Below are 18,209 nucleotides of genomic sequence, written 5' to 3'. Positions count from 1 at the left end.
ATCATTACCTCTGTCATATCAATGAATGATCCCCAGCGTAGGAAGAAAACATCCACATGCGACCAACATAGAAAAGTCTCATCAGAAAGAAAGAAGCCCAGTATGGGCTTTTAATTACCCTGTTGATTATTCTCTAAGTATTTGTGTGTGTGTGTGTGTGTGTGTGTGTGTGTGCGTGTGCATGTGTGTGTGTGTGTGTGTGTGTGTGTGTGTGTGTGTGTGTGTGTGTGTGTGTGTGTGTGTGTGTGTGCGTGTGCATGTGTGTGTGTGTGTGTGCGCGTGTGTGTAACTGAGCAATAAAGAAATGGATCATTACTTTGGGGCCATTAGGCAAAAAAATAATTCAACAAGAGGGTCATTCAAGTAGTCATCATTTTATCTACATAGATCCGAGTTGCTTGTATCAAATCAAATCATTTCTGTTGCTCATGAGCAGCAGTGTGGAATTGAACGATGGGTGAATTCATCAATATCGACTGCCCTTTTAGCTTGACATTGGCCCTCAAATCCAATAATCGGTAGTATCTGCACTTGCATTCATATTTCATCCTTTGTGTGTCTTTGTGAAATTCCAGTACATGAGAAATTTTAACAGATTTTACAGTTAATTTCCTGGTTCTGGCTCTTTTTGGAACCATTTGTTCACTGAAGGGTTGTGTCGCTCAATCGTTGTCTTTTGTTAGAAGACCAGAGTTTTGACAAGACCTGATTTACAGCGTAGCTACTCATCTCAATCACCGCACTTCACATTTCCTGTCTCTGACCTTCCCTCATATAACCCCCTCACTCATTCTTCTTTTGTGGTTGTCACCAAGGAACTGTCAAACATACGTTCGAGCAGCAGTCTCCTCCCTGCACGCTTGTGTATGGATTTCTTTTTAGTATGCACCCCAACCATTCTCTCCCTTATTGCAGTAATTAGACATGTTCCATTTAAGTCAGCGGCGTCATGCTGGTAGTGGACAGTCTTTAATCATGTGTGAATGTCTGTCAACACTTAGCAAAGGAAGGGTGAATAACAATAGAGGAACAGGTCTGTTGGGGGTGGGCGTTGGGATACACGAGAGAGTGCTATGTTGCCTCATGTGTGTCTGTCTTCTGCTACAACATCGAGGGGGATCGATGAATTTGTGTTTCTTTTGAAGCAGTTCTTGGGAGGTGTATGTACAGAATATGCATGCATTTATCGCTTTAGATTGAGTCTGCAACCTCTCCAACAATATAAGGCACCCACACAATGCACACTACAAATGGCTGTTTTCCTTTACATTCAGTGCTGACGCTCAACAACTTTCTCTGCTCCTGCAAGTGTTTATCTGCATCTGTAAACCTATTGTGATTTTTCCAATTGTGCCTGTTTCTACGTGTGTGTCGATAGTAGCAGGGGGGTGGGCCTCTTAGGCAAACCATGTTTTATGCATGAGGGCCAAGGGTGGGGCCCGTTACGGGGGTTGTGTCAGCGGACACACACAACAGCCAGATCAGCGGACACCATGGCTACTTGGCAGAGATGCACAAAAAAGCTCCTGTAGGCACTGGTCCTCCTTTCCCTTTGTCCTACAGCATTCATGTGCAATTTTGGGTTTTTTTCTCAGTGTCCCCAGTTTTCCTTTCACAGCTATATACATGGACCATACACACAACAATGTGCATGTGTGTACATATTTGCATGTATCTTTATTTGGGAGTGTATTCCAAGACAGCAAGCTGCTTTGATCACATCAGTCACTCTGAGCTCCTTGATTCTCTGCATTGTGCTTCTTAAGGATTTCTAACTGTTTCGCTACACCCAACCTTTCTGCATCAGCAGTGGCAGAGCCTTCAGGGCTTTAATTACAGTGCTACTGTACTGTACACTCTGCCAGTCTCTGCCCCCAGCTCTGCATTACAGCAGGCCACCACAGAAGGTATTGCTGATTGCTTTTGTCAACACTCACAGAAGTGATAAAACGTTCTCATGGGCCAATATTCTGTCAGTACTTTGACATATACAAAAATGTGATACTTCTGGTTTACATTGATTTCCATTATTTACAGTGGGAAAAAATACCACCTTCCCAGTTATGTTTTATGTTTGAAGTTGGGAAAGGAAAGCAGTTATGATATCAATTTGTATTGAGCTGTGTATGTGCTTTATTGGTAGTTAGGCTATAAAATATTACAAATGTTCACTGTCGTGTTGAAGCCGTCTATGCTCAGCAGTCAAGCCAGTCTAAAACGCTTTATGGCTAGAAGTGTTGTGAGTCTCAGGTGGAAGAAAATGCAGTCAGGCCCTTGAGATCAGCACTTAAGCTGAGTTGCTCCAGTAAGATGTACAGCTGTTTAAGTGTGCCTTTAAAGTAAGGAGGCAAACTAAAAAAATATGAGCCAGAGAAATTTTTCAGACTTTGAGCTGTGATTTATTTTTTTATGTGCTTTCTGAATGTGCTATCTCTTCTCCCAGGGAATTCATAGTGTAGGAAGAGTGAACTGTCACTATACTGGAAGAATACTAAATTACATGTTAAAATTTTCATCAGCGCTTCATACATCCGTTCAGAGATCTAAGGTCAAGTCATGTTGGAGAATGCCACACTTCTCATTAAGCTCTGAAATGGAATAATCACAGTATCTGACCACTGATGTAACCACATTGGTCTAAAGTACTGCCACTCTATATGAAGTATCACTCTCTCTCTGTCTCCCTCTCAATCTTTTATCCATTAGCAAGAATGTTTGCACAGGGCAATTTGGTTTTATTTAAATATTAATGCTTTAAACTGTACAATGTCTCTATAATTAGCCTACATAAATACAGCAGTATAAAATGATCATGAAACGACATGTCAGTAGAGATAATTCAAGCAGAAATCGTAGAAAATCAGTTAATAAATAAGACTCATTATCTGCAGCACAAGATGAAGACAAACATGCAGCATGGTGGCAGTAATATGCACAAGCACACACTTAAAGGTATAATTTGCAGGATTTGTCAGTTGGTGTTTGTAAACACAGCATTCAAAGTTGGCCTCCCCGGCTTAACTAGTGTGAGAGAGAGTGAGAGAGAGGAAGAGAGAGAAATACACCCACATGCCCAATTTTGTACGAATACAGAACTTCATCCTGTCCACTGTGGCCTCTCTGCTCTACCCTAAGTTAAGCAGACACACAGAACTGCTGCTCTTTCTTCATCCTTGACACAGAGACAGAAAGCAGAGCAGAGCCGAGGAGAAATGGACAAAGCAATGTTACCAGGTCACTATACTAAAAGTATGGACGTCACACGTTACCGCTGTTATTGGCTGGGGGCTACACACCCACTGCCCAAAGTCTGACGCCCAGAAGCATCCTGAACACAGCAAAATAATAAGAAAATAAGAAAACATAGGCAGAGAGTAGAGTCTCTGTAGATACCTACCCTGACACATACTTCTAATGGGTCATACATGAGGATTGAGGGGATTATGCTAGTATGAGTGTGTACATTGTTTGTTTTTTTTGGAAAATCCTGCATAGCGTGCCATTATAAATAACATTAGCCGCAAGGTGAACAAAATACATTAACACAAGGACAAACAGACAACAGCATAAAAAAGCTTTCTAAGGCGTGCTGCTTACTATTTCCTCGTCCTGTAAGTAATGAATTAATGCAGGCTACAGGTTGGGAAGAGCACGAGGTTATGAAATAATAAGGGGGCTATCCCTGTTGTTATGCTAAAAGTGTTCACATAAGTCCTCCCTCGTCCAAGTTAATTATGGTTGACATTTAAATGAGTACACTTGTGTTGAAGAAGGAGGGAGAACTGTGGAAGAAGAGGGCCTCTCTCTAATTGAGTTTGCCGCCCTTGTTCTGCGGGGAGTAGATATGTGCAGCTGAATGAAGCTCTGTGTGTGGATATTGATACCGGTTTTGCTATATGATGATGTTTGTGTGTGCCTGTGTTGTCTTTGTCAGTGTTAGCCTGCATTTTTAAAAACATGCATGACCTACATACTAAATCTTAACATATGGCAGGAAATCCATATGCTTACTTTCCATATGTAGGTAGAGATCACCTTCAGCAACTGATGATGTGGTTCATAAACAACTACTGTGTTCACTTGAGCTCACGAATAGCAGAGATGCTACTGTAACTTTCATGCTTTTATTTGTAGTAACATTTGTTGTTGTTTTTTTTCATTAAGTTACTAAACTAACTCGGAAATGATTGTAGGACATGGAGCCACACTTACAGTGTTTAGATCAAGACTACAGTAATCAGACATTTATATTCAAAGAGAAGCTGTAGTTTTCTTAAGAAGAAATATACTGCATTTATCTCTTCAAGTTGCCTTCTGTCACCAAGTAAAGATCTAAAAATGAACAAAGCCCTTAAAATGTTACAGCTTTCAAACCTCTGTTGCTTTAGTCGTATTATCAGTGGTGTGCAGGTAGATAGTGCACTGGGCACTGTCAATAGTGAAAATTGGCATATTGCATCACCACTCAATTGTCTCCAACAACGTGTGTATGGACTTTGAAAAGAAAATCATTGTAATTTTCACTCACAGTCCATTTGAGGGATAAGCACAGCAGTTCATAACTATACTGCTTATCGTATAATGGTTACTTCAGGTATAACTTCAGTGGTCTTTGGTACCGGTTTAGTTTTAGTGTGTGTAGGCTTTGTTCGATCCAAACCTGTAGGCACACCAGCTATGCAGTGCAGCCTTCTTATATCCAAGTCCTTTTTAAAAATTATCCAGAGAAGTTATAATTACATTTTCTTTAAAACAATAACTTTATAGCTAGTGGTATTGTTCCTTCTCATTTGTGTCACCCTGTTTTAACTAGTTTATCTGTTGAGTGCTGTGATGACTAAAGAGAGCATTGTGTGTTTATTTTGATTGTGTCCTAAATACAATTCTATATTGATCTTTTTTCAGCCAGTCAGTATTCACACCCTGTAAATCATCATCCCTTATCTTCCTTCATAATATATGTTAATGAATGCGTGGATGTGACGCTGAAGAACAACACAGACTCATCTAGAATCTCCATACTTTGCTCGGTCTATTAATGTGTTGATGACTATGTAAAGTGTTTATGAAATCAGAGTTTGTTTGTGTATGTCTGTGTATGTTTCCTGGAAGGAGGCAGCCAGGCTTGTTCTCACTGTGTTGCTTCGTAGCGATGTTGTGATTTTATGACCTAATATCCCGCTCTCCCTCCCTCTACAGCCATGGCAGACTTCCATGTACAACCAGAGTCGGTTCATGCTGAGGAGTCTGGCATGGCCAGGTTCCAGTGCCAGATCCACGGTCTGCCGGAACCTGTTATCAGCTGGGAAAAAGACGGCCGTCCCATAGACACCAAGGACGAGAGGTTTGTTTATACACAGCAAGCCTGACACTCATTAGAGATGGCAGCTCTTTATAGGTCATTTACGCACAGTATTCAGATTATTTGTTCCCTTCTTGCCTTACAGTGTATCTTGTTTTCCTCTTGTAGGTACACTCTCCTGCCTACAGGCGTTCTGCAGATTACAGCAGTGCGTGAGGAGGACAGTGGAAAGTTCTGCTGTGTGGCCCATAACAGTGCAGGAGTGAAACACAGCACCGAGGCACTCCTAACTGTTTCAGGTTGTTATATTTCATTATGAGCACTCATTATTTTCTTTCATGTGGAAAGCATGTTCACACAGCCTCTCTGTAGATTCATTTAGCTTTAAAGCTGTGTTGTGTACTGGTCATTTGTTCTCTTCATTACCGCTCAGATACAACCAAGACATTCTCTCCTGTTTATCTGCAGCATATTCCCAAGATTTTCCAAACCTATTGTTCCTCTACCTGATCTGAAGAGATACAGCATATTGAGCCAATGCACTCTAGAGAAATCCAATTAAAGGATGCCATCCATCAAGCTCATTCCCATCTAATGCTCTCTCTCTCTCTCTCTCTCTCTCTCTCTCTCTCTCTCTCTCTCTCTCTCTCTCTCTCTCTCTCTCTCTCTCTCTCTCTCTCTCTCTCTCTCTCTCTCTCTCTCTCTCTCTCTCTCTCTCTCTCTCTATCTCTCTCTTTTTCCAGGCTCCCAGTCATCTGTTTACAAAGAGCCTGTGATCCTGGTCGGCCCAGAAAACCTCACACTCACAGTTCACCAAACCGCCATTTTGGAGTGCGTTGCTACTGGATACCCTCGGCCCATCGTTTCTTGGAGCAGACTTGGTAAGATCAAATCCCGGTGCCTCTATGTAGTTTGTATTTTTCATTTTGTGCATATGCGTTGGAGAGAAATTACGTGTCACAGAGCCCGATTACAATCCCATTGTGCACTCATGCATGTGAAATATGAGTGTTTTGCGAGGGTCATGTGTGCATTGTGTCCGTGTGTGTTGTATGTTCTTAGTCGCAGAGCTTTGATCTGGCCTGCATTGTGTAATGTACATACATTTGTGCACAGAATACATTTGTTACAGTAGAACATCTATTTTGTATACATGAGGCAATGGGATTCAACATTAGGCCTTAGGCATAAACGGTATGTTCAACTCTGTGTTGATAAATGCATGCTTTATGTCCTCATGAAGTTGAACCTTTCGAAGCACTGGAGAGCCTCTGAGTAATTGCGATGAGGTGCTGAGACAGATACAATTAGTTTTTCCCACCCTCCATGTGCATTTTTTTTTCTTGACTATCACTCAAAGTCTGTTGCAACCAATTTCTCAATCTGGTATCTGTTTTCTTTACCTATTATCCAGTCTGATTTGCTGTTCCAAATTCAAATTGCTGCCCCTCCCAAGCAGTCAGGCATAATCAGATTGAGGGTATTGCCTTACACAATGTCACTAGAATGAAATGCTAACACAATGGGATTTGTATGTATTAGATTACGGCAGTGAGGCTGGGATAAGCTGCATAATGAATCTGATAGTTTCACATCAGTCACTCCTTAATGCCAGAGTTTGTTTGCTGCTATTCATTGAACAGCACCGCAGCCGGCTAGCTTGTGCTTTTTCTTTTCTGACACTAAGTTAATTAGTGCCTGACTGAGAGAAAGTGATGGAGAATGCAAGGGAGAGAGAGAAATATAGCAGAAAAAAGGGCAAGAAAAGAACAAGGCTGCTTTTGTTGAGATAAAAGCTCCCTGGACTGTTACTTTTCAATCCAATAAGAATAAAACACATCATAATGACAGACACAGACCAAAAGCAATTGTCAGGCGAGTTGGGGTGATTCATTTCATCTCAATAATTTGTCATGATTAATTATAGATATTGTCCTTTTCATAATCCATCACCACAAGAGAACATCTTTTCTAAAAAGAAGCTGCAAGATTTCTCACAACGACTGCCGAGCTCACATCACTGTCAGTGTGCGTGCTGTTAAGTTTTGAATTTAATTTAATGTTTGTGAACAGTTCACTCCTGCTGGAAAGCTCTGAGGACGGTTAGGTTAGGGTTAGGGTTAGGGTTATACAAATAATTTATCACTTGTCCTCTTTGTAGTTCATTTGTCTTATTGTTAATCTTGTTTTATATTGCCCATTTTTGTATCATTTTGACACATAATACAAGTTATTCACAGAAAATCAGCTTATAAACTGTAATTTATTTTATTTCACTTTAACTGCCTCAATGTTTGAACAGTGCCACCATATGTTTTCCTTGTCTTAACTTCTTTGTATTAAAGATATAAAAGTTTGTCTAAAAATACACTGCTGACTGTTGACCATATGGTTTGTATCTCTGGCTGGAGCTCCTGCCTCTGCATGTGTCCAGCATGGTGCCCACCTCCCTGCTTGGTCTTTTAACACATCAAATCTGGACCTTACACGCTGCAGATGGAAACCGTAGATTGGATTAAAATGGCCCCTCGGCCCCATAGCTAATGTCAGAGGCAGACTGGAGTCATTGTTGGGGTCGAGACTAAAGATAGGGAGCACAGGAAAGTGTGAGCTTATCATGTAAGTACAGCAAGAGCAGAGAGGAGGGAGCTATGGATTGTGTTTGCAGATAGGAGATTAGAAGTTGCAGTTAGCGTTTCTGATCTCCCAGTGGTGGCTGCATCATCTCCTGTGTAACTGTTTTTAAAAGTAATGTCATGCCAGGCTTTGTCTGACAAATGCACATAAGACAAGGTTTCTGCTCTGGTGTGAAAGCTTTAATTATCTGAACATCCATTAGAGAAGCTGCATTTACATTAAAAACGTGGAAAACCTGTTGATTCTTTCACAAGAGAAATATATCCTTTAGGGTGTCACTCTGACAAACCATAACCATCTCATGCTTTTAATACACTGTAGATAACTAATCAGTACACAAACGCCACTCACAATACAAAACCACAAACTCAATGACCCTCTCTTTCTTTCCCTCGTGTCTGTTGTACTGGCAGCTTCAGTACACATTACAATTCAAAGAATCAAACACTTCACTGTGAAAGCTGCATCCTTGACCTCCAAGAGGACCAAAAATAGCATTGCCTCCGTCAACTTGTGGCTTTAAACATGCAATATGTTTAATTAGTCATTCTTGCTGGCAACTTGAGCTCACTCTAATCTTAACTGTACTGCCACTCACCCCCGCCTACCTCACAAACTGTACTGCACATGTGGACACCTGGTTCTTTTAGCTGCCCTACATAGTTTCTCTCCCATTCCACTCAACTGACGTCTCTCTCTCTCCCTTTTTTTCCCCCTGGGTAGACGGCCGTCCCATCGGTGTAGAGGGAATCCAGGTACTTGGCACAGGGAACCTGATGATCTCAGATGTTGGCGTACAGCACTCCGGGGTTTATGTTTGTGCTGCTAACAAACCCGGGACCCGTGTTCGTAGGACCGCTCAGGGACGTCTTGTGGTCCAAGGTGAGTTCTGTTTATATTTTTTAAAAGTACAGTCAAGTTGTCACAATTATTATGTGTGTCATTCATGAAATAAACATAGCCAATTGATAAGGAAAAGCTCAGAATTCAACCACCATGACATGATTATCTGCTCTGACTTTCCAACATTTGTTGGAAGTGCACAACCAAGTTGGATGCACCTCTGCCTGTTATTGACCCAGGGTCTCTGCAGCGTTGGGCAAATGTTTTGCCACTGTGTTTGTACCCATGTACCTTGTGTGGGTGGACTCTCATTTAAATCACTAACTCTCAACTTGCAGGTGCTGCAAATCTGTCACACTTAAAGGTTTTGCATATTTTTGAACCACTTTAGTTTTTTGCATTACTGCCAATTTAAGCATAACATTACATGTTAGAATACATTTTCTACCTCCCAAGCACCAATTTTATTTTGTAGTGCTCTACTTGTTCTAGGTTTATATTAAAAAGCATTTCCCTATTCCTCATGTAAGACCATAAAAAATGTTTGTTATTTTAATAATAATTGCTTTAAGCCAAGCTATGAACCATAATCAGAGCACAAGAGTCAGAGATTTTCACAGAGGTGAGGACAAACAGCTCAGCAATGAGATGAAAATATAAGTAATCCAATTAAGTAACATCATCCTTTAAAGTATTTATATATTGGCAAGCACATACATCAAAATAAATCATCACACTAAGTAGAAGTTCTGGTTAGGTGCAGCAGTTTCTCTAAATGCCACATTTGTGTTTACTAATACGCAGTTAAGATCTCAAGAGGTTTTAGCAAGGTGCACCATTCCACATGGTGAAGTAATTCATTTACTGTATATATCATTTGTAGAGGCACATGTGATAATATCTTTAGGCCAAATGGCTTTTTTATAGATAGGGTGAGGAAAGAAGGGATTGGGCTCAAAGGAGTCAGTTGTGAGAGGGTTTTGAGTTGGCACAAACTATATAATCATAGATTAGATTTTTCTTCTTCTTTGAAACACAAATACAAGCAATTCTTTGAAAATATAGTATGCCTCAAAGATAGATCAGCAGTATTGATTTTCTTTAAATGTGAAGAACTAATATTGTTAGAAGATTTAAAAGTGAGATAATTTTTTTTTGTTACAAAAAAGGCTAGACCATGCTCTTCTGTGTGTCTTTGTGCAGGTACTGTGAACCCAAAACAGAAACCTCAAAAACTTCTGTCTTTCATGTCCACAGCTACTTTAAATCAAATTCTTCCACAGTTTGATACATTCTACAACAGGAGAGCATTTGTATCTGTTTCTTAAATCATGAAAACTGAATATTGGAATTGAGTCTCACAGACAAAGAATATACAAACAATATCAATAAAATGTAATCAGCAGAGGATCTAATCCAAAAAACATTTCTCAGATCAATAATCTGCATAATTTGTGGCAAATGTAAAACTTAAATCTTTATTTGTGATTTTCACACTTTTCACACTCAATTTTTCTATAAAACCAAGTTGTTGCTCTTGAGATAAAACTTGACTGACCTTGTTTAGTGGGAGATGTTGCTGGTTTATGATCAGAGAGGAAATTTCCTCCACCATCTCTCAGATCATAAACCGGCAACAAGGCCAACTTTATTTATATGTGTAGAGACTTACAAAGTCAAAACAAGGTTAAGTTATACAATATATACAGCTTTAATAAAGTCCAATGAATCCTAAGTATAAAAGGAGGCAGAATATTGTGATAATATAATATTAACTAAAATACCTGCAATACTGTGCTTTTGGAAATGGTTGTCAGTAATGTTAAGTTCTGTATATTCTATTAACATGTGAATTTGAGTCAGCACCATGGAAGTCTTTGATGTTAAGTCAGAGAGACAGATGTCTTGACCAATGGGATGAGGCCAGGTGTGGGTGGCAGCGTGAATTAATTGTCACCAACAGGAAACATCCAGCATTTGCCTCACTCACATATCGATTAGATAGACCACACTTTTGTTTAGCCCATAGCAGTATTGATCCTGATCAATATTTCATTTTATCTGCCTGTCAACATGTACCATACCCACGCAGCAACAAAGAAGCAAAGCCATGGATGTTAATTATGGGTCAATGTCTTTGTTTTTTGTTATTGATTTGTAGAAACAAAAGTGTTGAGTCTCAAATATATGTATAGTAAATGTTCAGCCTCTTTCATTATCAGGGAAAATAATAATTTTCCTGCATGTCCTTGAAGAATTGGTTAAGTTTAAATAAGCCACTTGACACCTCTGTGAATATAGGAGGGTGTCAATCGCTGTCAATTCAGAAACAGAGTACAGTGGTCAGGAACTCCAACGTCAAATTAATGCAGACAAGTCTACTTATGAAAACATCACACATCACACAAATGTGCAGATACAGTAAATCAATTAGGTTCACTTTGGTTCCTTTGGGGTACAAAAAGAGAGACATGTGAAACAAAGAAGGAAGGAGGGGAAGAAGTGTGAGCGCCCAAAAGGGAAAAACAAGAGCAAGATGGATGGATGGTACTGGTGATCTACCAACACCCATACAGGTGCGAATCAATATCTTCCCGAGCTCCCTCTGACCTTCACCTTTAAAGCAGCCCTCAAAGAATATGCAGGGAGAGAAAGAAAGAGAGTGAAGCGGAGAAAGAGGGAGAGATAAATGAAAGGACCATCACATGCTGTCAGCAGCCTCTATTCAAGTGCCTAAGGGCCCCTTAGCTTTTCCAATGAGAGAATGGAAATGCTTACAATGAAAAAGTGGCAGACAACATTTTCTCTATTAGGGTGGGAACATGAGGGAGGACAGGAGTGTCAGGGAAAACAGCAGGAAAATAAACAGGACAAAGACAAAGTATTGAAATTTAGGATTTACATTTATTTATTGGCATTTATTGCCTTTATTTATGGTTTGTAACTGCAGAAAGAGAAACATGAAACAGGGAGGGACGTGACATGTGATAAAGCTCCATGGCTGGACCTGAACTGCAGACGTTGTGATTACGTGAGATGCAATTTAACCAGTAGGCTACCGCCGCATCCCACATTAGTTTGGTTGGAGTCAATCCCACATACACCACCCTGCTGCCATAAATGCTCATTACTGCATCAGATGTATATTAATCATCTACAGTGCCCATTGTTTAAGGAAATTACTAAGGCTTTTAAAAAACAAAACTACTACTTATATTTATAACTTGTTTTTAAGGACTTATGTCTTCAGTAAGAATGAATGGGCTTGGAGCTTAGTGCCACAGGGTAGAAAGTCAAAATCAAGTATTGAGAGACAGTCTGAAGGCGTCTTTACGCTGCCTGGTTGTGGACTTTCCCAGACAGAAGTTGACAATCAGGAGAGAACCATAACACATCTTTGGTTGTCAAAAATGGTGGTCTTATAACACACCGTGAGAGTCCACCGACTGCCAGTTTAACACTATAGTTGTCAAAGAAAGAACTAAATTCTGACTGTTGGAAATTTAGGAGCAAAATCAAAGAGATTTAGTTTTGCTACAAACCAACCAATCAGAATACAACAATGACTGGTGAGAATGCCTCTGCAAAAAAAACATATTTACCTCCAAGTCATGGTGGGCATCTTATCTTCTGCTCCAACTGGCTTCACAATCTCCTTTCCTTTTTGTCTTCTGAGGTTTTCGGATGTATAGAAATGCTGTGTCCAAAGTTTGTTTTCTCTACATTTTCAAAAATGACATCGTAGAGCTACAATTTAGCAGACATTCATTGTATCATCTGACATGTAACAGAATTGTTATCGTACAGTCTGACACAAATTGACTAAGATGAAATCCAGTGAATTTGTAAGATTGTAGTTATTTCACAACCTATAGCCGCCTTTGCAATCATTGTGTGTTTTGATCTATTCATGGAATTAGTTGAAAGTAAGAAAAATATAGAAGAAACCTGCTTCATACTTTAAACATAGTATGACATATGCTGAAGTAGGAACATGTAAGTAATACTTTGGCTTCTTTTGTTAACAAAGTCACTGTATAACTGTGCTGGTTTCTCTCTGTGCTTTATTATACTGGCGTATTCAATGTTTATTTCCAACCAGCATTTGTGTTAAAGCAGCAGTTTTAGAGTTTGACTCCAGTGTACGTTATGCTTAGTGTTCCAACTTTCTACCCTCCAGTGATGACTCTGAGAAATTATAATTACCATAGCATTTTTTCGGAGCATAAATAATTCAGGTTACCAAATCACTGAACCGCTGGGACAATAATGAGTACAGAGGAGATCTTACAATATTGCTCTGTCCGTCAGCTCAAATAAAAGCACCAATGCAGAAATGAAACTGCAGCAGATGTAAGTGTAATTACTTATTGTGATTTAAAGTATCTGTAAAGTGCCTGCCCTGCTATGAGAACCATTTTAATATGGTTAGGTTATTACCACTAATTGACTGTAGCCGCAAGCCTGTAGCATGGGATGAGACATGATATGATGAAACTGCAGTTTACTTTCATGTAAATGTGTTACAAAAGCACATTATAAAGCACAAGTTGTTCTGTTGTTGATGCAGGACTTGCATTATCTTTCTCTCTTAGTTCCACTTTTCTGCTCTCTCTCTCTCTCTCTCTCTCTCTCTCTCTCTCTCTCTCTCTCTCTCTCTCTCTCTCTCTCCTCTCTCTCTCTCTCTCTCTCTCTCTCTCTCGCTCTCTCTCTCTCTCTCTCTCTCTCTGTAGCTCTCTCTCTCTGTAGCTCTCTCACTCTCTTTCTCATTCTATCTTTAATTTCCCTATAGCTATATTGATCTGGCATCTCTTATAATCCTGCTAATAGACCCTGAATTATAGATTAGCAACAGTATTTTTCCCATTATACAGTATATTGCTTCTTTATGATAAATGAAAAGTAGCTACCAAGATATATTGTAGTCTCATATTTTTACACTCTCATTATCAATCTCATTTTGTATCCTTATTCCTGCTTTTCTTTTCCTTTCTCCCTCTGCAGTCTAACACAGACTTTGCATCTTGCCTCAAGCCTTTTTCAGTTTTTTTTCTTTGATATGGATTTCTCCACTCCTGTCTTTTTGATATAGCAGGAAATAGTCCAACTTACCTGGCTCTCCGTTTCCCATCTCTTTCAGCTCCTGCAGAGTTTATTCAACCTCCGCAGTCCATTGCTCGGCCCGTCGGCACCACCGCCATTTTCACCTGCCAAGCCCAGGGCGAGCCTGAGCCCCAACTCACCTGGCTGAAGAATGGGCAGATACTAGAGCCCGGGGGACACGTCAAACTCAGGAACAACAACAAGTAGGGGAAAAAAAAAAAACTTGCCTTGTGCTCTTGTGTTTTAAATGAATTCCTATACATAGGAATACCCAAAGGTGTTCTGGAATGAGGGAAGATAACAAAGAAAAACAAGCCCAAGAGGTTTTTATTTGGTTGTGTTTTCATATATCATCTTGTGTACATATCACAGAGACTGCTAGTAAGAGTGATTTTCTAATAAGTCAGACACGATGAACAGGTTATAAATCTTAATTAGTGGAGTAGTTATATTATATTAAAAGAGCAGTTATTAACCATTAAGAAGAATATTATTGGGTTGTGAAAAACCCCTGTGACTGGTGTGACTCTAGAAGTATTTTTAGCTATTGAATTCATAAGGATCGTCAAATTGACCACTTACCTCCAGAAAAAACCTACATAGAATCTGGATCAAAATCCATTTCTTTCAGTTTATTAAAATGTATAATTGTATACTTGATGGCTTACTAGAAAGTGTGAAAACCACAAGTATTTATTAATGTATCAGCAACATTTATAACTCCATAATATCCAAATAGAAAGGATAAATACAACCCAGCAACCCAAAAGGTGTTCTTATTAATAAATTAATGCTGTATGAAGCACTTGTAAACAGTTCATGAAGCCGTTTGTTACAATTTATAAACCTTTATGAAGGGTGACGGCGATTTAATCTGAAAGTTTCTCAGGGACATTATGTAAGCCATCACATAATGCAAACTGTCATTTGTACAGCTCAGCTTTCTCTCCCAACTATCACTGCTCTCCTCTGTAAAATTGGACCCAGCTCACAGAAGAAATACGGATGTCAGGATTAATCCCTACTGGCTTGATCTGATCATCAGCATCATTGTCGTGTTCAGTGTCCCCGCGTTTCTGTTGCTTATAGCGCTGCAGCTGCTAGAATTAGCGCCTGCCAAGACATGAGCCTCAATTTATTTGTGCCTTTGTATGTGAGGAGCGTATTGACTGGAGGTTGGATGCTTTCCCATGGCATTTCCCGGGAATGTCAGGAGGAGGAGGAACCAGATACCAGCTCAGTTAGTTACCACTCCCAGCAATTCTCACACAGTAAAGGCTGCGTGTACCAGCGGCTGTTTTATTGGGTTACTGTATGTGGCATCGCAGCAACATCTCAAAGATTATTCAGAAGATTAATTGCACATTGGTTATGCTTCCCTGCTCTGGGTTTTATTACTACCTAAGAGAATGAACTCTGTTGTAATAATCATGATTGAAGTTCATTGAGATGTTGATAAATTGAGCTGAATAACATCTCACAAAGGCTCTGTATAAACAGTATAATGGCTTACAACCTATCACAGTCAAGTCTCTTTTCTACTGTTTTTCTGCCTGTGGTTTGGAGGCATTACTGGAAAAGGATAAAACACAAGTGTCAAGCCTGTTATTACTGGTAGGCGTATGATTGTAAACCGCTACACTCCAGCAAATGTGTTCTTGAGTAAATTCTGCTATGCATTACTGCATACAGAAAGTTAAATTTTTCCAGTTGACCCTGGCAGCCAACCACCCGTGCATCTTGTTACTATTCATAAAAGACAAATATGAAGTGAGCACATTAAATATGCACCAAAAAAAATCAATACTTGCCCTCCGACACAGTGAGTGAAAGGGAGCAGACACCTCCATCGCTCTCATACACTGCTCCACTCACACTTGCTTCCACCAGTCTATATTAGTCAGAGAGATGGGAGTGAGGCGCTAACAAAGGAGGAACGAAGAGAGGGAGGATACAAATGAGAGGCCAGACCTGAATTATTTTTTTAAATGATCGAGAAAAATGAACAGGGTGGTCAACGGAGAAATGATGAGTCAGCAGGGAAGAACAAATGAGGATAGAGAGAAAAAGACAGGGTGGTAGTCAGAGCATCACATCGTTTCCACTTGCTACTATTAGTGTATGACCTGCTGTAATATGGATCTCATGCATCACAAACCCTGCTCTGTGATTGGTTAAAGTGGCAGGCCTCAGCTTGAGATCTACCATTAGCTAATTAGCTCATAAACTCAGCTAGTTGACCAGGAAATGCAGTCAGCCATTTAGAAAACAGAGCAGCTTGATGTGCATCCTAAGGGGCTGTGTAGCTGAACGGTGAGGAAGGTAGATGGAAGGCATTAAAATCAGATTCATTATCAGTTTGTGGTTTATTATCTTAGAATACCTGAATGTAAAAAGGCTCTTATTTACAAATAGACCTGACAATTATGTTCTTAATTAAGACCCTTTTTGTCTATAACACATCCAAGATTTGTTAAAAAATAAAAAAAATAACTGGGGGGAGAATCTAATTTGCAAAGCTAAAACCAGTAAACTTTTCATTTCATTTTTCATTCATTTTTTCAACTATTTTCAGTTTTGTGTAAATATTACAATAATTACTGTTTCAGTTCTATTCACAACATTTTCATTCCAATCTACGAAATGTGAATGAAATGTGAATTTCATATATGTCACACAAGTCACAGAGAGGACAAAGGTTGGTTGCTGGGTGCACATAATGCAAGACTTTGACACCAGAGACCTTTTGTCACATCCTACATCCCTCACGTTGTTTAGACTATGAAAACAATCAGTTAAAGTTAAAGCAAGGAAAGATAATGTTTTTTGGTTAAATATTGAAAACCGTAAACAGTGACTTGAAGCACAAGGAAGTGCTCATTGATGTTTTCAATAATAAACCAAAACTTGTCTTTGCATAAGCTTAACCAAATGTTTTCAGTTGCCTGAAAATAAAAAAACAACATGTTTTGTTAAGCTTATGCACCTGATAACATTTTGGGACACAATGAACATAACCATAAAAATGTTTCAGTTGCCTCAAATGAGTATTGTGAAAAAAACAAATGAAATATGCTGACTATTCATTTTTTTCTGACATGCTCAGTACCAACATTTTTGCTGCCATTGGACAGACGAATATGTTCAATATTAGGAAGGTTATATCATTCTTTATATCATTCATATATGTTTCCTACAAAATGGATTTTAATGTAATCTTAAAGACGCAGAGATGGAAAATTCATAGTTAGGTGAGTTTTACCTGACGTTTAGATGGCCTTTAATCTCAGCTATGTGACGTGTTTTCATTTTATAGTGGAGATCCTGGAGAGATGGAAATTATATGGCGCAGGGTATTTTACCTTCAGAGCCAAAACAAAAGGAATGATATGCTAATTATATTCAACTGCTCCAGGCAGCACAATGCTTCTCTTCTTATATATTTAAATATATATACACACAGATATACATACTCTACCTGACAGGACAAGCTTGGATTTACAGTAAATGCAACATACCTCACAGTGAGATTTCAATTAATATGTGTGCTGGCTGTGAGTGCGTATGTGAATGTTTGTGTAAAAATGTACACACACAGGTTTCCTCCCTTCAGCCATCTCTCATGACGCTGACCTTCAACAGCAAATCGGACAAGGGAAGAAAGGGGAATCGATTGCACATTTCATTCACACACACGCATGCACACACATTAATCAAAAAGCAAGTGAGCCCATATGTGCACAAATAGCCCCATGGTGCATTCCATCATTCACTTTGTGCACACGCATAATCAAACATAGAAATTCACACGCACTTCACACACAAAGCGAAGACAGAGCTATGCAAAATGCTGTATGTGATGCAATGATGTGAGAGACGACCCGATTGGCTGCTTGTGTCAAAAAGACGTGGCCCGCTGAGGGTAAAGCTCTTTCCGTCACATCTCAACAGATCTTGATACACACACCTGTGCACATTATCACACCCTAACCCACACACACATATTTAGAGGAATATTGCTGCCCTGTTTATTATCGGCCTTTTCTGAGCAGGCTCCTGTAAAACATGTATCAGGGCTATTTCAAGCCTCTGTTAGAGCTGCTGCTAATTATGTTTATGGACCAGCCTCACGGTTTAGTCTCTAAAGCTGGCATTTGTAACCATCCAACACATAAAAGCTGTGATCTCACATCAGAAAGTGTAATAACGGTGAGGTTTAAAGCCACAATGTCTTGTAAATCTCCCTGGTGAGAACATCCCATGAGCATTTTTCTTATTCACTCTCTTTCGGCTTAAAACATATAGAAAAAACAATATAAAGAAT

The 18,209-nt window shown here is 39.5% G+C and overlaps 1 protein-coding gene across 1 annotated transcript in view; it reads left to right on the top strand.

Annotated features, from left to right (window-relative positions):
• The window catches only part of igdcc3 (immunoglobulin superfamily, DCC subclass, member 3), a 56,200-nt gene that overhangs the window by 29,193 nt on the left and 8,798 nt on the right, over positions 1-18,209 (top strand). Inside the window, exons 3-7 of the mRNA XM_062417846.1 lie at positions 5,200-5,344; positions 5,471-5,601; positions 6,046-6,183; positions 8,663-8,821; positions 13,923-14,088. Of these exons, the coding sequence (XP_062273830.1) occupies positions 5,200-5,344; positions 5,471-5,601; positions 6,046-6,183; positions 8,663-8,821; positions 13,923-14,088 (739 nt within the window). The remainder of the gene's footprint in view (positions 1-5,199; positions 5,345-5,470; positions 5,602-6,045; positions 6,184-8,662; positions 8,822-13,922; positions 14,089-18,209) is intronic.

This window comes from Scomber scombrus, chromosome 1 (assembly GCF_963691925.1).
Source record: "Scomber scombrus chromosome 1, fScoSco1.1, whole genome shotgun sequence".
NCBI lineage: Eukaryota > Metazoa > Chordata > Actinopteri > Scombriformes > Scombridae > Scomber > Scomber scombrus.
The sequence above is the reverse complement of the archived record's forward strand: the minus strand, read 5'-3'. Positions and strand labels throughout refer to the sequence as shown.